This window comes from Amblyomma americanum, chromosome 5 (assembly GCF_052857255.1).
Source record: "Amblyomma americanum isolate KBUSLIRL-KWMA chromosome 5, ASM5285725v1, whole genome shotgun sequence".
Lineage (NCBI taxonomy): Eukaryota > Metazoa > Arthropoda > Arachnida > Ixodida > Ixodidae > Amblyomma > Amblyomma americanum.
The window spans coordinates 200,670,360-200,687,314 of NC_135501.1; the positions used below are offsets into that span (position 1 = coordinate 200,670,360).

The following is a 16,955-nucleotide window of genomic DNA, read 5'->3' on the forward strand; positions in this document are numbered from 1 at the left end:
GCAAAGCAGATGACTGTACCCCTATCAGAAGTGTAGCCGTGACGTCATGCTAGCAGTAGATGGTAGCTCCGGGCTCCCTGTCACTCAACACATACGTCAACATGACATCATGTCACCACCATAGTCATGATGGTCGTGACTAACATTTTTAAACAGTTTGTTTCGCAACTCCGCTCAGGAGGTGGCTGAAGTGGAGGTCGCGAGAACTAGTGATGCTGTAATCGAGCTCTTCTGCATTGTCTGCTGTCACGATAGTTTGGTTCGATGCAGTAACGACAGGCTGGTCGGATTTTCAAGCTGGTTTTCACGTGGATGATGCTCGTAGTGATTGTGAAAACTTCTTTGTGGTGAAATCTCTGCACCTGATGACTTCAAGCGAGTGCTACACGTCCTCCAGCTCTGCACCCGACTGCACAAGTGGTAAAAAAACGACGCCACTGATCATCATTTTTAGAGCGACAGCTCTACTCCTCGGGGTACAACTTTTGATTTGGATGTGTACTAGACAATGACCTTCAATGCCACACAAGGTCAAACCGAACTTAACTGCGTGGTAGCATGGCGCAAGCTATGGTAGTATGACCACGTGATCATACGACTATGACCGTTGGGTACCTGACCTTTACTTTTGATCTTGAAATTTGATTTCACACAGTGGGCACTGCATCGGAAATGACCTTCAATGCCTCACAAGGTCAAACCAAACTTAACTGCGCGGTGGTATAGCCCAAGCTATGGTAGTATGACCACATGACCATATGAGTACGACCACTGGGTACCTAATCTTGGCCATGACAATTGATTTGAGACCGTGGAGGCCATGCTTAAAAGAGCTTTCGCTCTCTATAACTAGGTTCAAGCCACATTGAACCCCAGCCATTTTTTTTTCACACTGTCTTACGATGACAGCCAGTGTAAAAGGCAGAAGCAGTTATTGTGCAGCAAGAACAGCTGCCTCGTTACACAGAGGTATGCGAGTCATTTTGAGGATTAAGATATTATCAAGGACAACAAACACATTGTAAATGGGCAAAAGGTGCCAATTCCTCATGGTAACTGCACGCTCCCCGGTGCTGTCCCAGGTCTCTTTCCTTGTGTTCCAAAGACGTAGGAGAAAACAACGTTTCAATGTACACAAGAGCATCGTTTATTGAAAATCAAATTAAAATACACTGTGCACATTGCACATCAACATTCACTCCATATCAATAACAAAACAAAGTATGTGCTGGATATATAAATGTAACACATTTCAAAGGTATAAAAAATACTAAGGTGTCACAAAACTCATTAAGTATACATATGCAAAATGAACAAGCTAATTTTCACCTGTGTTTCAATAAGTGACCACTGTTACAGGTAAACTGTGTGGCTCCAAGTCGTGTATAAAACTGCGATCTGTATACAAAATGCTCAGTTGGCATATATATTGAATTGGCGTCAGGCATTGATTATCAGGTTGCTGTTGTACACACACTACACTGCAAGCGTTGAGATTTAAAACTTGTCAAGTTCAAAGGGTAAGAACTCATCACTTTGATATAACACTACAAGTTACTTCTGGGAGCAATATATTCCACCTCTGCTTTATTATCATGGTAGGTGGAATCTTTTTGAGTTTATTCTTGCAAGTGAGAAGAGATATATGTGAAAGTGGCTGTAAGTACGATATATAAGCAAGTTATTTCATTGTCTTTTTTGCAGAATTGCAGTTGGATTACGTACAACAGCATCAGCTAAGCAATGGGCCAAGTTACGACTTTTGCATATTTATGAGAGCTAACACCTATACCTAGTTTTACGGCGATAGCTGTTAGGCGCCCGTCCCTGGCTTTCTTGTCACCGTCCTCGTCGGCGTAACCAGTGGGTGCGCTAGCACTCACCGGTTGCACTGGTCAACCTGGGTCGCCTAAGCCTACGGGTGGCTCTGTTTGGAATAGCCATCTGCCAGTGCAGGGGTGCATCACGTGACCATTACACCAGTGGTCATGTGACTAAACGCCTAAACAGCTATCGCTGAATCTCGCGTTCCATAGTCATATCCGTCCTGTGAGTTCTTTTTCATTCTGTTAAATGTAAATATTTACAAACTAGGCATTGAGATTACAACAAAAGCACTCTGATCTTGAACAAAAGCTGGCAGATGACAGCAAATTATTTACCGGATAATCTCTTGTACAAGTATTAGGGCAAACAACATGAAGCCACTTTACAGAAATATAGGTGTTGGATCTAGTAAGCTGCAATTATAGTAAGGTCAAAATCAGCAAGTCACACCTTTAAGTGCTACTATAACGTTTTCATGCTGCAGGTACAAGTGGTGTCAAGCCTTTTTCCAAGCATAATCTGAACGGTGGAATGATGATGTAGAAAAAAAAAAGTGCTGCCTTTCTGGAATCAGAAGTCTTCGTTTTGCTATGAGAATGGTGCAAGGATGTCTTACGCAGCATGCAATAGATAAAAACAATACAGTTTACTCTGCGCACTGCCTACAACGCTAAGCATTCGAGCATTTGCAGCAGTATTTTTGTAAGGCAGCAGAGGAGTAAGTGAGCATTGGACGGCAGGGACTGTCATTCCTTTTCATCGTTCTTTCTTTTTTCCTAAACATTACCTTTCAGTTTGAAAGCTTCTCTGCCTCCATAGCATCCGTACTTAGATGATAAAAATATGAAAAGCACTGAAATCAGTGCTCCCATAAATGAGCATAACGCAGCTTAGCAGAACACCCATTTCTTCTCTTCTTTAAGAACCTCAAGAACTGAAGAAAAAAAAAATGTATATATAATAAATGTGTCTCTGTAGAAGTGCCAACTTCTCTTAACTTATATATACATATATATTATGTGTGTGTATGTGTATATATATACACACAGAGGGTTGCCACTGACGACACAAGGCAGTCTAATAGCTTGTGCTTCGCAAATATTATGAAGAGATTGGGTGCCACATGGAAAAAAAAAGAAAATTTTATAACGTTTCATCCCGCTTCTTCCTTACATACAAATAAGGGATTGCCCATGGTGCTGACTACAGCAACAACTTTGGCAGGCCAGATGTTAGTCACACACATTAAACAATCTGTACAACTAAACCAAGGCCACGAACTTCATGACACAGGCACAGACTTTGGATATAGGGTCTCTCATGACATCAACTGTCAAATAATTCCTCTGAGTTTTTGAATTGCAACATCTCAAATGCCAATCCTATCTTCTTTGGTTATACGATTAGATCCATGCACATTGCTATTGGTGGATGAAAGAACAGCAGGCGTGTGGCCTCGGATCTTGCGTTATACCACTAGGAATAGCCACAAACAAATTTGCTTAATGTGCTTCTAAACAAAAAAATGGCGAATCACAGATCATCAAAACACACAGATGGCTATTTGAAAATCCTCAAGCCACTCCTATGATGTCATCCAATAAAGTAGAAAATGACCATGTCTAGGTTAAATCAACCACTACCACATAGATTTGCAAAATTATGACGATGCACTTGACAGTGGCACAACTTCAGGTTTTTTCCATGACATACAAAATAGAATAAGGGGCCCACATTTTTGATGCACCGGATACAAATACGGCAGCCTTGCTGGAACATTTAGAACACGGGCTGCACATGTCTGAACTACAGATGCTTCTCAGAGCATCACTCCAGGAGGAAGGCGAAGGTGTTGATAATGAAGCCTATGAAGTTCACTTCACTCGTGCCCTCCTTTTGACTTTAAAAAAGGTAAGAATTAAAATAATGTGACTTGTCATGAGGCCAATTAATTTATCGTAAATTATTTGACGCAGAAAAATTTCAATGATTTCATTTTTCTGATGCATCTTCACGGTGACCAAATTGCATGTACACACTTCTAAGCTTATCACCTCTGAAAACAACATAGTAACATTTAATCTTGAGACATTTTGCTGTTGACACTTTTTGCAATAGACTAGCCAAGACAAAGTGACAGTCCTGTATGCCAGTGCCTTTTCATGAATATGAGGCATAGCAGTGCTGTTGCAAAAATGAATTGGTAGGTACTTGACCAGTTCCTGTATTATGGGCATAGCCATGTTGTTTTACACTATCGCTTTTAAGTTGAATGCAAACGTAAAAGCCAAACAGAAACTTTAGATTCAGGTCACGGAGACCCACTACACCCCTGTGGGTCCTTAAAGACTCTGGGAACAGAAAGATTCTAAAACTGTCCGTTGCCTCACAAACAGTACTTTTCGAAATTCAGTGCTTTGAAATCCAGTGGATCTTTAACAACACACCCTGTAAATTGCCTTGCCAGTACCCATGCAACAAATTAGCACTAACATTTCAACCAAATTGTGCGCTGACTTCACACAACCTTCTCAACCTCTAGCAGAAATCACGTCAATACAAAGGAATTTCTCGGCACCTGCTCCCATAGCAAGAGCACAGCATTTGAGAGGTTCTACCTGCATTAAGGGGAACGGCATTGGCCACATGAGTTTGCTTGGCAAGTCATAGAAAATTACACTTACAATGGCAGTGATCTGTTGGAGCGGCGAACACAGGGCTGCAGCTTGAAGCGCTTCTTGTTGCACTTCGTTCCGTTTTATGAGAACTCTCTCCCTGTGCTACGAGCGTGTACAAGCTCGCAGTGTTTTTTTTTTTACAAAACTTGTTTACTCAGCACTAAATGTGCGGGCTTTTTTTTACATTCAGCTGTGCAGTAGCGGAACTAACTACCTAAGCTAGATTTAAGAAGGGATGTGCATTGTTCCATGGAACAAGGGTGTTTGCAAGGAGAGAAACTTCACTTTTGCTCACAGTGCAAAAATGTTGTACGGCGTTTGAAAATAACTCAAAACTGCTTGAGCAGTTTTGAGTTATTTTCACACTGGCGCCATCTGGTGGCTGAAAGGACAAGCATCCGCAAACACTTGTCAGATCTTTTGTAAAGTTGAGGGTGCAATGGAATTTCATCGGACCAGGAGGATACATTGGGAACATAGATAAACAGCAGTTGAATTAGAAGATGACACAGCAAGAGCCCATGCTGGCAAAGAAAACACACGTCGTCTAACTTCTTGGGTCCTTATTAATCCCAATCATGTTTTTAGTGTTGCCAAACAGCCCGAAGCCAATTTAATGTGCAGGACCTTAAGTTGTGCTCAACACTAGGTCGTTACTTCCCCCTTTCCCAACAGTGACACACAATGCACCAAGCTTCAATTGAACACCACTAGGTGCCACCACTGTTTGCCTGTCCATGAACACAATGGTTTCTGTAGTTGGTTCATTAAGTTCACACCATTCCCAGTTTCTCCTTTACACTCTTGCTCCAGGGCTTTTCCTACCTACAGTTGGTTACACTGAGATTGACTGTATCGTAAAGGATGATATCAGAGGTTTGGGCCTAAAATAATCAGGTTGATAAAATGCACATGAACATGAAGAAACGTCTTCCACTCAAGAAGCTTATGGTTTTCGACAAGTTTAGCTTTGGTTCTGAGGTGGTGAATACCGACAGCTACAAGACTGAACCACTATGCTGTATCAGAGACATTTAACACAAGAGTGTCAGTCCTCTTGGTAAAATAAATCTCTCATGCAATGTAAGCATAACTAGGTCACATTAACAAGTGTGCCATATCTATTCTATTCCAAGCAACCCTTTTTTTCACACTAATGAACAGCAAGGAGGGTCAGGCCATGCTTATGTTAGATGAATATTTAAATAAAAATGTCTCAAACAGATTTACTTTCTTTTTTTTTTCACACATCGCCTGGAGAAAAATGGGAATGGGGTGCCCAGAATTGAGAAGCTACAGTAGCGGCACTGCTTCCAACATGAAAGCGCAATTTTCTACAATTAATCCTATCCATGAAAAAAAAAAAAAACACAGATGACACTTTAAAGGTTTAAGGGCAACCGCAGCCAGGCAATTTTTGAACATTCTGATTTGACCATGACGTCTATATTTCTTGGACCTCCTTGTCTCAGTTGCGATGAATGGCTTTCAAAATAATGAAGAAAATAGTTATAAAGGAGAGCAAAAACCAGCCAACCGAGACCAAAACTTGATTCCGACCAAAGTAGTGCGACGTCACAATAGACATAAAAATGATGTCACGGATATTGTCACAAAACCTCTCATATGCATGTTGAATGGCTAAACTGGCAAGTGTAGGTGATAGCTTCAATCATTATTTGTCTGAAATTACCAAGAACAAGGAAATTTTTCCCCTCTATCAAATGCAGAGCAAATATCAATGAGTGTGCTGCTCGTAACAGACATCCTTGGTTACACACAGAAATCGCCCCTACTGTGCCCGCGAAAGAGGGAAATTTAAACTTCACTCTAAAACAAAATGCTACTCAACTGCAAAATTTGGCACAACGGATTAGAAGACTCTGGAGAGGCTACCATAAAAATCCCAGTAAAATGCTTGGATGTCAAAAAAATAAAGCAAGGAGTTGCCCTTTAAGGGACTGCTTATGCTTGTGAACTACCGTAACAAAGATCTGACATCACTTCAAAAAGAATTGCCAACAACGCGCTTCTGATGCTGGCAGTGCCACTGTCACTACAGTTTCAGATGGTGGGCACCCGTGTACACAACAGTGCTGTTCATGCCTGCCGAGGTTTACTGACATTCTGCATTAATCTGCACAAACTTATACAGGTTAGATGCCTTCGCTTGTAACATAACAGTTAGCACACACTTCTAACACAAAAACTGAAGGCACCTAAAGGTACAAAAATGAGCAAAAAAAATGCAAACAAAGCAGTCACTCTTATGAACAACCATTCAGTATCATGAAGAAACGCGTGCAAAATTTTTAGTGTTTATGAGAGAGATACAACACACATGGCTCCTCCTGGGAATTAACAACGCACGAAAATTACCGGAAGGAGGGACAGTGACGAACTTAGCAAACAGAAGTTTACAAATGGCAAAATCATGAGAATACACTACACAAACAACAAAGCATGACTAGACATCATGACTAGTATCACTATCATGAACTAAATTAATTAAAAGGCAGTGTTTAAGACAGAAACCCATGCAAAAGGAAACTACGTACTGCTAAAATAAAGGCTGAATAATGGTGGACGACAAAAATATCAAAAACTTCTCGCAAGCTGTAAATTGTCCAATGACGTAAAATAAGTATTTGGCAGCTAGATGGTAAGGAATGCCTCAATTCACACAGACAACTATTTGCTCTCAACTTCGAAACATACACGCAACCGTAAGGCAATGTACGTCCCAAGTAGTCAGTCACTTCTACCACTAGCAATGCGCTAGCCACCGAAACACAAAAAAGCACAGCTCTCCGCCGGCTACATTGTAGCCACCGTAGATGCATGAAACAGACCCTGCATCTTAAGTAAAATGCTTACACACAACTTCTGCCAAACACCACGAAGAAGAAGACTGGATAATGAACACAAGAACACACAACGTCATCAAAGCGTCACATACGTTCACGACTTCCCCCGTCGCGAGGTTGGTGACTCGTCCGACAGAAGTGGGATCACGTGCTCCGCAACGGCGGAAGGTGCGGCGCGCATGGCCTCATCATAGCTTGGAGGAGCTTCCTGTTCACCAAGTCCAAACGATTAATGAACATTTGATAATTGAACGACACACCTGCAACTGGCATTTCAATTCATCATGGGGCCTCTCTCTGTGTGCCTGTGTGCGTGCATGTGTGTGTACTTGTACAGCTTTCCTGATGCATGCACTGCACTCTATTAATGCTTCACACAGGACAGTGACTGTGGTGTGCTATGGCTAGCCAACCACGCAGTGTCTGACAGTGAGCCAATGGAATGCAAGACAAGCCAAGGGAAAGTACAAGACGGTGTAAAGGGTGAACACAGTTTCATGAGTACTCGACTCTTGATTCATTTTGGTCGCTACCGTGTAACACAACAGCAGCAACCTGAAAAGAAGCTTTATTTCGAAATCCTCTTCAGCTGTTTCAATCCAATTCTGGGTATAAATGGCAGAACTTCAATTGATGAATGCCGTTCTCTCAGTAAAATATTACTGAGAATGGCAAATTGGTACAGACAGATGGAAGAATCCGTGATAATCTCCGGCAATTAAATAGTGCCAATCGACAGAGACATGAAAACCAAGGGGCAGGACTGAATGAGCATTGGACCAACACTAGCGTTTTTTTCTGTCTGTTCATACGCTTTCACAGTGTAGTCATCACAGAATGGTAACATTTTAATTAAGGATAATCAATTCCCTGTTCTTTTGTAACTCCATGGCACTGTAACAAAAACAGACCGTGCCCACGAGATCGGATCTACCCATCGTCACATGAATATTTTCTTTTATTCTTTTATCCCTTATATACCTACTGGCTGCAACTTGCAACTGCCTTCCTGAAGACATCACTTGCGCTTCTCCCTATTTTTTTTGGCAGTTTTGGAGCTATTTTCATTGCAATAGAGTGAATTCAACACGTTTAAAAAGTGTACCTTGTTCATTTCGTGTTGTTCAGGGATTCTCAAACTGGGTTCTGTAGAGCCCTTGGGCACCTTGGAGTGTTTGTGGGTTCCCCAAGCACCTAAATCCATACATGCCAAACCCTCGCATTTAACTTTGCAAAATTAATCTGGGACCAATAATACTGCAACTGTTTACAAGAGACTGCTCACAGTACAGCCACTTAATATTCCTTAAATATGGGCATTCCTTAAGGGACCCTGCACATGCAAGCTGTTCTTTGCATGCATGCCTCTTTCAGATTGCCTTTTTGTTTAGTGCATATTTGCCCAATCTGTCCCCTGCCTACCCACCCACAAGCAATAAATGCTTAGGTGTAGTAAAAAAATGTACTCATGAAAAAAAGAAATGGCAATGAAGAATATTATTATCATTATTATGTAAGGCACAAAGGGACGAAAGCCAAGACATGTGGGTTTACTGAACACCTTTTGAAAGTGTTTGGGATTTCCCAAGGCATAAAAGGCTTAAGCACTTCACCAGGGGTTCTTAATCTAAAAAGATTAAGAACCCGTGGTGAAGTGCTTAGCCTTTCTTGCCCTTTAATTGGCCGCAATCTTGTTTTGACTTTTTGTGTTATGCACTTATTCTCATGCACTGTACTTTACATTTTTGCTTGTAGCGTTTGCTTATTTTGTTTGGTTCACCTGCTCCCCTCTGTAAAGCTACAGAGCATGTCAAAATAAATAGCATATTTACTTGCAAAGGACCCAGTTGCATAATGAACCTTCTGTCCCTTTTCGTTGCTGAGAATTTACTTTTCTTTCAAGCTTGCGCAAAAAGCGCGCACCTGACCTTCACTGCATGCCAGCGTTCAGCATGCTTGCTTTACCTCCCAACAACTGGCCAGGGTCATCGGCTATCACAAAATCGTGAGATTGCGCCATGATACAGCAAACACCTTTTGAGGCGAACCATGCTAAATACCAACAACACAAGAGTGATGCAGGGTGCAGCTTGCACTTTTGTTGATAACGTTTGGATGTACATAGATGATAATAATTGAAACACGAAATTGAAACACGATATGAAATTTCGACCTTTACAAAAAACCAGTGAAAACTTTTTTTTGCCCCACGTAATGAACCCTAATTGATGTCAACTTTTCCCGAAAAAAAAAAGTGGGTTCATTACACGAGTAAGTACAGTACATGTTTAGTTTTTCTAAACTGGACATTATATAGCCCTTAAACTGGAAGTCAGAACAAGAGTGACTCACCTCATCTGGCGCTGTCTGATAAGGCGGCGGCGGTGACAAGTCACCACCAGGGGGCTGTTGCTGTTGCGGGACAACAATGCGAATCGACGGCGGCCGCGGCTGAGGCACACTGGGCACGGTGCGGGCAGCCGTGGAAGAAGAGGACAACTGCGGCTGTGCTGCTGCAACCAAATACATGTATGCATGCCTCAGCAAAAGCATTGTTGTGGAAGGCATGCGTGGCTGACCTTGGGTGGCGATGGTGGTTGGGTGGAAGGTGACTCCGCGCCACAGAGGCACAATGCGCCGCTGCTGCAGCCGATTCACCTCACGCACAGTACGATGGGGTGGTGGCAACTTGGCCTTGCGCCTGGAAAAAGAAAAAAGAATTAAAAAATGACAAAAACTTCTTATAAAGACGAGCAAGGGTATTGAAAGCTTTATACGATGGTCCTTGAATGGGTTCTCTGCGGTTCCCAAAAGAAAGGCAACAGAACTTTTGGCGTCCGTGATGATTCCAGAGGTTGGGTTTCCCTGAATATTTGCCAGCATTTATTTTTTTATTTAACTTTGATAGAATGCCCTTTGTAATAGAGTTGAGCTGTGTGCTTAACAATTCAAAACCAGTTTGAAGACCACTGGTCTACGGAGCACTCTGTTTAACATTTGCTTGCTGCCTTGATTTTTCTCAGCCTTTTCTGTACCAGTAGATGTTCGACTCCCCTTTTCACCAAATGGAGCCGAGGACATCACTGCAAGAGATACGTACTGCCTCCAAGATTCAAGAACATTTTCCAGGTCAGTGACACCACATTCTCCTGCTACCATGCAGTGTGGTGCAAGAAATTTTCTTTAGCATATAAAAAGTTTTCTCTCTTTTGTTTTCCTGAAAGACTGACGGCAGTTGTTTAAACCTTGAGAATTTTTCAATCAAGCAGAAATGCAATAGCGTTCAAGAACAAAACTTGTCTATACGCTGAAGGAAGCAGCATCTGGCAACTGATGCAGCACTGCTTGGCGTATGACCGCATAACACCTACCACAACAAAAGCGACTGCTTTTATAAGGCAGTAATTAAATATCACTTAAAACAGAATTAAGTGTTATCATCTGCCCAGCATAACTTCTGTTCTCCTGTAGCAGATAAGTAAAGCCAGCATTTTACATAAGAAAAAACTTCCAGCAAGGTGCCATAACCTTACTGCATTGTGTGCTACCAAGGTGAAATACTAAATGTGGTCACCAAACAAAGGATCTGCAAAGCACTGACAGTACACAATCAGAGATAACGAAAAATGCCTGGCCAGTAAGGAGAGACTCACTGATATCCGAAGTATGCAACGATGATGACGACCACGAGTAATGGCACGGGCGAAACCTTGAGGAAAGTGACTGCACCACGGTCCTCAAAGAGAAAAGGATCTGAAATGTCCAACAAAGACGCATCATGAGAACACCAACATAGTTTGCCAAATTGCCAAAGATGGTTTGGTTTGGTTTATGGGTGTTTAACGTCCCAAGCGACTCAGGCTATGAGAGACGCCGTAGTGAAGGGCTCTGGGAATTTCGACCACCTGAGGTTCTTTAACGTGCACTGACATCGCATAGTACACGGGCCTCTAGAATTTCGCCTCCATCGAAATTCGACCGCCACGGCCGGGATCGAACCCGCAACTTTCGGCCAGCAGCCGAGCGCCATAACCACTCAGCCACCGAGGCGGCCCAAATTTCCAAAGAGTTGAATAGTGTACGCATGGGGAGTTCGGTAGCATGTGACTTGGTGCATTGGGGGTGGCTTCTGTACGAGGTTTTCAGTGAAGAACATTGCAGTTCAAATCAGGTAGATTAGAGAAATTATTTGGTTTTGGTTAACGACTTAAAGTTAAAGAGAACCAGGCAGCACCAAGCTTTCATGTGTCTCTGCATGACTTTTGCATCTCTGTACATATGTTCTGTCTGTGCTGTACTCTGTACAAAAGTTGCTTCGATATAGGTGGCACACTGATTTTAAATAGTTCGGTGAAGGAAAGTTGGTTTCACACAACATTTAAGATCAAGGCAAAGCAGCAGTATATAATTATTAATAACTTGTTGGAGTAATGACTGCGCCATCAGTTCTGTAAATGCACATGACTTACAATGGTTTAGCATACTATATTCTGATGTCACAGCCTAGAGAAAATAAAACTCTAGGCAAAAAAGGCTGCTGAAAAAACTAATGCATACTGGGGCATATCAACTTCAGTTGAGTCATTCTTAAGGCCCTGTGGACCATAATCAGGAAAAAATAAATAAAACTTCCAAAATTTGTGGCTTTACTCTTCTGGGAAAGAAAAATTAGATGCAAAACTGCGCAAAAAAAAAAAGTATTATAGCAAACCACAAGCTCACAGGGCAAGGAAGAATGAAAATTACAGTGCCTAACCTTCAAGATACGACAAGTGATCAAAGCTGGTTCATGATATGATTAACACAATGAAGGCGCCACATGTGACTGCCATTTAATTGTCACTGATCACACACAAAGAGCCGCAGCAGGCTAAGGATGATTTTGCGGATTTGTGACTGAGGGGGAGTGTACAGTCGAGAGCAATATAGAAGAAACAAAGGAGCAATCATTTATTTATTACTACATAATTATATGTGACAAGCACACAGCAGTTTTTTCTGTTTTCTAGCTAGTTTCCCTCTTGACGTATAATATACCAAAGTCATTTCCAAATTTGGTGGAGAAATGACCAGGAAATTCGCAGTTTTGTCCAAAAAGTTTGTTCCCTTTCATACTGTTCACGAACGTATAATCTGCACCACAGTCGCAGTTAGTGTCTCCACTCCGAATTCGGCTACGCAAGTATGGCCTTTGCCAGAGGGTTGAGACCAGTATAGAGTGGCTGTGCTTTCGGGCTGGCAGCTGTCAATCCTTTTCCTCCAAGTCTTCCTAAGCATTTCTATACTAGAGGGAATGCATACGGATGGGACGACGACAACAACGACGACGCGAAGCCAAAGCAACAAGGAATACAGCTAGTGCTGTAACAGTCGGTTCTTGCACCCACCCTGGATGCACTGCCAGCGGGAAAAAAGCAGCTCAGCCTTGTAGCCGGGAAGACGGCAGTCGCAGATGCCCCACGGCGTGCAGATGAATCCATGAGATGAGCACGGACGGTCGGCGTCGCACTGCGGCTTAGCTGTGGTGCCTGAAATGGATATAAATGTGCATGAAATATGACATTTTTTTTCGCGAAGGTTTGTAACACTACCTATTTTCATTACACAAAGTTATACAACTCGTAAAACTTGGAGGGACACTGAGGAAAACTGGTACATCAGGTTTGTGTTCTAAGTAAAACCCGGTGAGCCGGATTTTGTGCCTCTTTCGACATCTGTTCAGCAGCAAATGGACCTTGACTGCTGAGAACTCTGGACTCTGGGTGCTGAAATACTATTTCCAACACTCTGAATGAAACCTGTGGCATTAATGATGGCATTTAGAGTCATGAGCTTGATTCGTTTAATTTTCTGCCCTTTGTTACTTTGCCTTCCTTGCGTGTTAAAAGATACATTATTACAAATTGCAAGGGACAGGCCTAGGATGCAGGTGACATAGAGGCAGCTCGGGATAATGAAGGCAATGTGTCAGTGTTCTCGGTGCGATAGACAGATGCTTTTGTTTGACTGGAGTTCTCAATGTGTTTGAATGTTCGGTAGTGTAACGATTTATTTTCTGTTCCGTTCAATAAAAATTGCCACCTGAAATCATCACAGTGTACTTGCATAAACAGCTGATGATGGTGACCTGCCTTGCATTTTATGCTCATTGCTAGCTTACAAGAGCTATGTTTTCTGTTTAACCTCCTCGTCATAACAAAGCAACAATCCATCAATCCATGACAAGTTCAATTTGTCCTGGTCGAGTGCCACCTTATTCAAAGCACCAGCAAAAAATGCACCCCATGACTGCAGTACTTTCCCATTGGCTCTCCAAGGAACTTTTCTTACATTTCAGTGTAAATATTTGACTTATTACTAAATTCTTACAGCTACTGATTGGAAATAAGCACTACACTACTATTTTTTACAGCCTAATGTGCACGCAAGCATGACTTGGACGAAAAATTATCTGGACAATGATAGTTCACACAGCAATATGACTTATTGGCATAAATTATATAGCGGAAGATGCAGTATTACAGAAAGAGAAAAAAGGTTTGATAACAGGATCTAGAGAAATGACCAACATTATGCTGTTGGCAGAGATGCACACGTGTGAGTGCAGATTTTGGGGGTTGTAGCAGATAATGATGTAGACAGCCAAAATGACAGATATGTAATTGGCAGTCATGTTAAAAGAACATTGTGGACAAATTAAGTTGGCCTATATGAACAGATTACGTGTCCTAATCGCTAAAGTCATTACTTTCCCTGAAAACGGAGCTTTCATCAGCTAGAAAAAAAAAATTGAAATGCAGGTTTCGCCATCAGTGTGCATCGATGCAGTTTTTTGAGCGGATTCCAGAGGCTAGGCTGCATCACCATTCACTAAAAATTTGTGATCAGAGTGCTTTTTAGGGCAGACATCACAAGCTTGAGTCTAGTGGCAAGAAAAGTTTAAATGCAATATTCTATGCAAGAAATGCATGTTCAGCAGCTACCGGACAAACAAACAATATGTAATTAATCGCAAACAAAACTCACTGCCTGCATACATATAGGCTGCATGAATTGATGGTGAGCAAACGGAAGGTGAAACCAAGCAGGCTCCATAGAGGCGATGATGAGCATCATGTATTTAGATGCATTCTGAACGCACCTGGAAAACACTTGGGACCCAACGGAGTCGAGACTTCATGGTTTCCCGGCTTGCAACGGCAGATCCCGGCTTCGCAGCGAGACAGGTCGTCCGCTTTGGCACACTCAAATGAAGAATGGCAGGAGTCATTCAGCTGACGTCCTGAAAAGCACAGGGTGGACGAGAATGAGGTCAGACATACCCAAGACCTACTGAACTTGAATATACCACGTGTAAAGTAATCGGAGTGTCTAGGTTCCGTCCAGACGGAACATTTGCTGCTGCTGCAGTTCTGTCCAGTGGTGGTGGTGGTTATGTTGGGTTGGGTTAGGTTAGGTTGGGTTTGGTTGGCTTAGGTTAGGTTAGGGTAGGTTAGGTTAGGTTAGGTTGGGATGGGTTGGGTAATGCTAGGTTGGGTTGGGTTGTTTGGATTGGGTTACATTAGGTTAGGTTGGGTTGGGGTAGGTTGGGTTAGGCTACGTTGGGTTGGGTTGGTTTGGGATGGGTTAGGTTGGATTGGGTTAGGTTCCGTCTGGACGGAACTCAAGCGCAAATTGGAGTTCTTGTTTGGGTTGGGCTAATTAAGGTTAGATTGGGTTGGGTTGGGGTAGGTTATGTTGGGTTGGTTTGGGATGGGTTAGGTTAGGTTGGGTTGGGTTAGGTTAGGTTGCGTCTGGACGGAACTCTAGCGCAAATTGGAGTTCCGTCTGGACGGAACTCTAGCCACAGCTTAAAGTGATAGCTCTGGGCACAGGCATGGCGGCTTTTTCTACTTTATAATGCAGTAAAAAACATCGCATATATAGCGACTTAAACGAATATTTTAACATGAACGTGGATGTCAGAGGGAAAAATTAGAATCGCGAAAAAGATCAGCTGCGAGCATATCACGTATCCAATTAAGGTTCGACCTTTTTCCTTACCGATATGGTTTATAGCTTATAACTAATGGGCAGACGCATTTTCGACAAGTAGCTAGTTCTCTGCAAATGCAAATCGCGCATTGACAATCAAGGGTTTATCTGCCTTTACAGACCAACGTACGGTTTCGGCATATCGGTATAATCTATAGTAATTATAAGTTTATCGCTTAATCACCGGCATATGCATTTACGACAGGCAGCTACGGTTTTGCCGAACACTAGCGCAGTTAGTTGGACTGGACGCGCTAACTCCAAGGAAGCAGCTAGTCTCTTTCAGTATCACCGGTAACAACCATCGCCAAGATCTTACGGATGCGCATTGACGGACAAAACAGATAACTCCGACAGTCCATGCTTATCTATGACGACGGACGCCATTCAGCTTGTTTCAGCTTTCCACGCAAAGCTCGGTGTAGAGATGCAAAGCCCCCTTGCCTCTACAGCTACGCGCGATGCACCTCGGTTCATTTAGGTCAGTATGAACTACAAAAGCGGTCGCTTCATGAATACGCGGGGTTTCACGCTGACGGTCTGGAGGGCGTGTGCAACGAATGAAACTAAATAAGACAATGAAATGGAAAAAAGAAACGGAAACCGCACAATTCTTGTGTTGCACACTTACCCGGGTTGCACTTGATAACTTTGCTAGCGAACTCTCTGTGCGTTCCGTTGACGCACACGCACACTCCGTCGGCGCATATGGCATGCCTGTCGTGTTTCCTGCACTTGTGGGTGTAGTCGCATTCGGGAAAATCACCTGCGAAGCGTTCGGAGCCCATAAAATAATGTAAACAATACAGCCCGTGTCTCCGTAGCTAGCGAAGCGCGTCACCCGGAGTCGCTAGGACTAACTGTCAGTGGAAAACCGAAACAAGCCATACTCGGAGCTCAATTTTTCTCCCTCGAACGGAATACGCAGAGGAATACGTACCGTAGGTGAACACAATCAACGCTGGAAAACACACGAGTGTTACCTTAACGTATATTTTGTACATTTATTAGGTTTTCTACTACACATAGCTGCTACAACAGATGCGTGCGGAAATCAGCTGTGCGGCCGCCGGACTTAGTTTTCAGTTTCGCACTTGCATTAGCGTAACTGAACGAATGCTCGTTAAACTGGTTAGTAGTTTCGATAAAAATGTGTTGGACCTAACTGACGTTTAACTTTGAACGGAAGTGAGAGCAATGGTCTGGGTACTGCTCCCTTTAAAGCCCTGCGATGTACGAGACCACTGCTCCACATGACGCAGCAGCTGCGGGGCAAAGCCCAACCTGGGAAAAACCCCTGCACGCAAAATCGAATTTGTTTTGTTGACCGCTCATGAACGCTACTGCTGAACACCTGGGGTGATCTTGCGGCGAAGCTTAACAGAGTGGGCTTTCTTCTTTTTTGTTACAACAATGGTAGCAAGAATTATTGCGATGAAACACGTAGCATTCAAATGAAAATCTACCAAGCCACGCGCGCGTTCTTATGCAAGGGCGGCAAAGACGACTTACAGCTCGTTACTTGGCGGCTTCAGTAGATGGAAATTAT

At 42.8% G+C, this 16,955-nt stretch overlaps 1 protein-coding gene across 4 annotated transcripts; it reads right to left on the reverse strand.

Moving 5' to 3' along the window:
• Window positions 1-1,129: 1,129 nt before the first annotated feature.
• LOC144133409 (uncharacterized) lies at window positions 1,130-16,495 on the reverse strand. 4 transcript variants are annotated; one of them, XM_077666494.1, is made up of 8 exons: window positions 16,347-16,489; window positions 16,038-16,172; window positions 14,514-14,654; window positions 12,760-12,900; window positions 11,026-11,125; window positions 9,952-10,073; window positions 9,725-9,885; window positions 3,828-7,580 (listed from the first exon to the last, which is right to left on the reverse strand). In XM_077666494.1, the coding sequence occupies exons 1-8, from the start codon at window positions 16,408-16,410 to the stop codon at window positions 7,467-7,469; spliced, it is 978 nt and encodes a 325-aa protein (XP_077522620.1). In that variant the 5' UTR covers window positions 16,411-16,489; the 3' UTR covers window positions 3,828-7,466. The 4 variants fall into 4 exon arrangements, with proteins under 4 accessions (XP_077522622.1, XP_077522623.1, XP_077522620.1 ...); XM_077666495.1 differs by having other exon boundaries at window positions 4,645-7,580; window positions 9,725-9,882; XM_077666496.1 differs by lacking the exon at window positions 16,038-16,172 and having other exon boundaries at window positions 1,130-7,580; window positions 16,347-16,495.
• Between the last annotated feature and the right edge of the window lie 460 nt (window positions 16,496-16,955).

Bases quoted from the DNA above. Each gene is read 5' to 3' on its own strand.
- LOC144133409 (XM_077666494.1), bottom strand. From the start codon at position 16,410: ATGTACAAAATATACGTTAAGGTAACACTCGTGTGTTTTCCAGCGTTG. The intron at 14,655-16,037 runs GTAAGTGTGCAA...TGTGCTTTTCAG, and splicing joins AGTTATCAAGTGCAACCCGG to GACGTCAGCTGAATGACTCC. The intron at 10,074-11,025 runs GTGAGTCTCTCC...TTCTTTTTCCAG, and splicing joins GTTGCATACTTCGGATATCA to GCGCAAGGCCAAGTTGCCAC.